Source organism: Capricornis sumatraensis, chromosome 14 (genome assembly GCF_032405125.1).
Source record: "Capricornis sumatraensis isolate serow.1 chromosome 14, serow.2, whole genome shotgun sequence".
In the NCBI taxonomy this organism is placed as follows: Eukaryota; Metazoa; Chordata; class Mammalia; order Artiodactyla; family Bovidae; genus Capricornis; species Capricornis sumatraensis.
In genome coordinates, this window is record NC_091082.1 from 69,443,386 (window position 1) to 69,446,937 (window position 3,552).

Here is a 3,552-nt window from a genome sequence, read left to right on the forward strand (position 1 = left end):
CTTCGTCTCCATTTCTGTTAGGTTGCGCGGAGCTTACAGGTGTATGTCGCCTTGGAAACGGTGGTGCGGGGTGGGAATGGGAGGAGAGCTGATCCAGGAAGGATCGAGGCTTTATTGCCGAACGAAGTCCACCACCATACTCGGATGAAAGTTCGAATGGTTTAGTTCGCTCTGGTTCCGGGAAGCAGCGCACAGGCCAGCACCTTTAAGGACAAACAACACTGTGGCTGTCCCGTTCTCCGCATTACCGGGGCTCGCAGCACTGTCTCGGGCTAACCGCCTGCAGGGGGTCGCGCGCGTCTCCCCCTTTAAGAACCTTCTCCGCGGGACTAACGTTCGAATAGCCCTGGCGCCCCTCCTCGGTCTCTGATTGGCCGCTCGAGGCGCACGAGGGCGCGCCGAAGGCCCCGGAACGGTTGGCGGCCTCTCGCGATTGGCTGTCGAGAGGCCTTTATAAGGCGCCGGGCGGCCAGCTTGCCTTCAGTTAGCGACCGGACGCGAAACTGGCTGTGTTGCTGTAGTGGGGAGGGCGTGGAGGATAGTGAGCGCGTCGTCAGAGCCGTTTCTCTTCGGGAGTCTTCACAGACCGAGGGTCCACCCCCTGTGGCGGACTTGTTGGCACTTCTTGTTCCCGTCTCAGCTTCGGAACGTGGGCTGGGGCTCACCCCCTCACCTCCGCGCCAGCCCTGGGAAGGAGGAGGTAGGATGGAGTTCAAACTGGAGGCTCACCGCATCGTCAGCATCTCCCTGGGCAAGATCTACAACTCGCGGGTCCAGCGCGGCGGCATCAAGCTGCACAAGAACCTCCTGGTCTCGCTGGTGCTCCGCAGCGCCCGCCAGGTCTACCTAAGCGACCCGTGCCCTGGCCTCTACCTGGCCGGTCACCCGGGGGCCCCAGCGCCGCCGCAGCAGCCCGAGGAGTCGGCGGCCGGGCCACCCGCGGGCTGGGGGGAGCCACCTCCGCCGGCCGGCCGTGCCGCCTGGCCGGAGCCCGAGCCTCAGCCAGAGCGCCCTGCCGTCCCAGAAGTGCCAAGGGCGGGTGACTCGGAGCCCGCGGCCACGGTGACGGCCGCCGGGGACACTCTTCAGGGCGGAGAGGCGGAGGCGCCGGAAGCTGCCTGGCGCCGCGTGGAGGGACCGCGAGAGACGGCGGTCGGAGGAGCCGGGGGTCCCGCCGAAGTCTCGGGGGTCTTCCCCGAAGGGCCCGAGGCAGCGCGCGGCCCCTGCGGCTGCCCCCCGGGGGACGAGGACAAGCTGAGCGCGGCCCCTCGCGTGGACGGCTGCCGCGCGCCTCGCCCCGCTGCGGCTGAGCCCCCCGCGTCGCCCCCCGTCTGCGCCAGAAAGCGCGGCGCGGGGTGGGTGGGCGGCGGCCCCGCGGACTGCCCTGCGCCCGGCTCGACCCCGCTCAAGAAACCCCGCCGGAACTCAGAAGAGCAGCCGGGCGGGGCGGCGGCGGCCGCGGAGGAGGAGGAGGAGATGGAGACCGGTAACGTGGCTAACCTCATTAGCATCTTCGGTTCCAGCTTCTCGGGACTCTTACGGAAAAGCCCCGGGGGCGGCCGGGAGGAAGCGGAGGGAGAGGAGAGCGGTCCGGAAGCCGCCGAGCCCGGGCAGATCTGCTGCGATAAGCCGGTGCTGAGAGACATTAACCCTTGGAGCACTGCCATCGTGGCCTTCTGAGCCCCCGCGGTCCCTGTGCGGAGAGGAAGTTGAGCAGCGGGCGTCTCGACGTGAGGGCTGGGCCTCTCCCGACGGCGAGGACGCCCCCGAGGCCGTCGGCGCCGAGCGCGAGGGGGTGCCGCCGGGCGGCACAGACTGCCCTTGGGCTTGGCGGCCGGCTGGGCCGAGCCTCTCGGTTCTCCTCTGGAGACTTCGGAGTGGGAGACTTATTGGAAGAGGACGGCGATCGTGGACTTTTGTGTCTGTGTCTGTCAGTTTGTCTCATTGAATTAAGGCTATTTTGTCCCTCTGGAGAGCGTCCCTTCCCCGCGGTTTAGAAGATTGGGGCAGACAGGGACTTTCCTCTGCCGGCAGCGCCGAGAAGGAAGCGGCGAAAAAGGCCGGGGCCGGGGAGTTCCCCGTTCGCTCTCGGGGGAGGAAGGGACTTTACACACACCTCTTACATGAAAGCTAGAACCGCACCGAGGCCAGGAGCAGCGTTTCCTCCCAGGATTTTCTCGGACTAGAGGGATTTAGTCTGGAGTAGAGACTTGTATTATTTCTTTCCTTCCCCACTTTTCTCTGTCACTGAAGAAACGTTTATACCCTGTGATTACTCGGGGACAGGGAGTGTTAGCGGCCCTTGTCTTCCTCACGGAGGGGAAAAAAAGCTTGATGAACTTCACAGAAGAGTTCAAGCTTGGAAATACGGAGTTTATAGAGAAAAGATTTATTTTTTAAAAGCTCTAGATCAGAACTACTACACAGTGCTTTTAAAAAGTGTTTAAGGAAACAAAGTTTACAGACAGAAGCCCTAAGTGGAAAGGCCCTATGGTTTTGTAGATAGTGACTCCAGTCTTTGTTGTATAAAGGTTGGGGGAACTGACAAGGTTTTTGTACAGTATTTTCTCTTTCGTTGTATTGATTTTTGTATAAAAATGTAACTTTACGTGTCTAACACGTATTAAATATTTTGAAGCAACTTGACTGCCTTCTTGTGTGTAAATCGCCTGTCCAGGTTGCGAGGGAAGTGGGAGGAGAGCAACTATGGTCCGCCTGGAAAATTGAAGACGTGGTTCTTACTATCAGTTGTGCAGACTGGGGACATTGTTTGCTGGCTTCATTAATTATGGAGAGAGGCACATTTAAGCTTTCTCCCTCACATCACAAGACTGCTGTTAGGTACTAATATCAGTGGTCTGCCAGTTTATTGAAACCTGCCACTAAAACTCCCTTGTCTAAAGTCAATTTAGGCAATTTGATTTTTAGCCCAATCTGATAATGTCTAATATTAAATAAACTGTTTAAGTGCCAACTTCTGAGACCCTTTCCATCCACAAAAGTGTCTTTCACTAAAACTTTTAGTTTCCTGTTATTAATAAATAAAACCTGAGGGAAACTGCCAAGACTGACATGGCCAGCTGGTCAGGTCTGCCTCTGCATTCCAGTGGATGTCAGGATGGAAATTTCAGTGCTTTAAAATTTTTTTTTATGTCTGTAGAAAGTAAATGCATCAGTGAAAGGAAATAGCTTGTGTCAAACTAGATAAGGTTGGAGGCCAAGGAGGGCTAGACGAATTAGCAAAGCCTGATTTGTTTTTGTCACCCAAATGGTGACATCAGTGTTTTGGCTGTGGGTCATGGTAAATAAATACTTTGACAGCCGAGACACCTATTGATACATTTTTGGGGGGTCTAAGGCAGAATGTTCAGTATTTGAAGGGTAGTCAGTAATCTCTCAGAAGCAAATCAGTTAGAGAATAGTGTCTTAAAATATGGTTGTTAGTTCTTTAAAAGATGGAACTGGTCTAAAATAGCTTATGAATAAACTGGGTGTTTATGAGGTGGGAAAAATTGAGGGAAGAGGAGACAAACCTCTAAGAAGGGATTATTT

The 3,552-nt window shown here is 56.4% G+C and overlaps 1 protein-coding gene across 1 annotated transcript; it reads left to right on the forward strand.

Moving 5' to 3' along the window:
- Nucleotides 1–512: 512 nt before the first annotated feature.
- On the forward strand, nucleotides 513–2,547 carry IER5 (immediate early response 5). Its single transcript, XM_068986370.1, has one exon. The coding sequence runs from the start codon at nucleotides 706–708 to the stop codon at nucleotides 1,678–1,680; it is 975 nt and encodes a 324-aa protein (XP_068842471.1). The 5' UTR covers nucleotides 513–705; the 3' UTR covers nucleotides 1,681–2,547.
- Nucleotides 2,548–3,552: the final 1,005 nt, after the last annotated feature.

Bases quoted from the DNA above. Each gene is read 5' to 3' on its own strand.
- IER5 (XM_068986370.1), top strand. From the start codon at position 706: ATGGAGTTCAAACTGGAGGCTCACCGCATCGTCAGCATCTCCCTGGGC.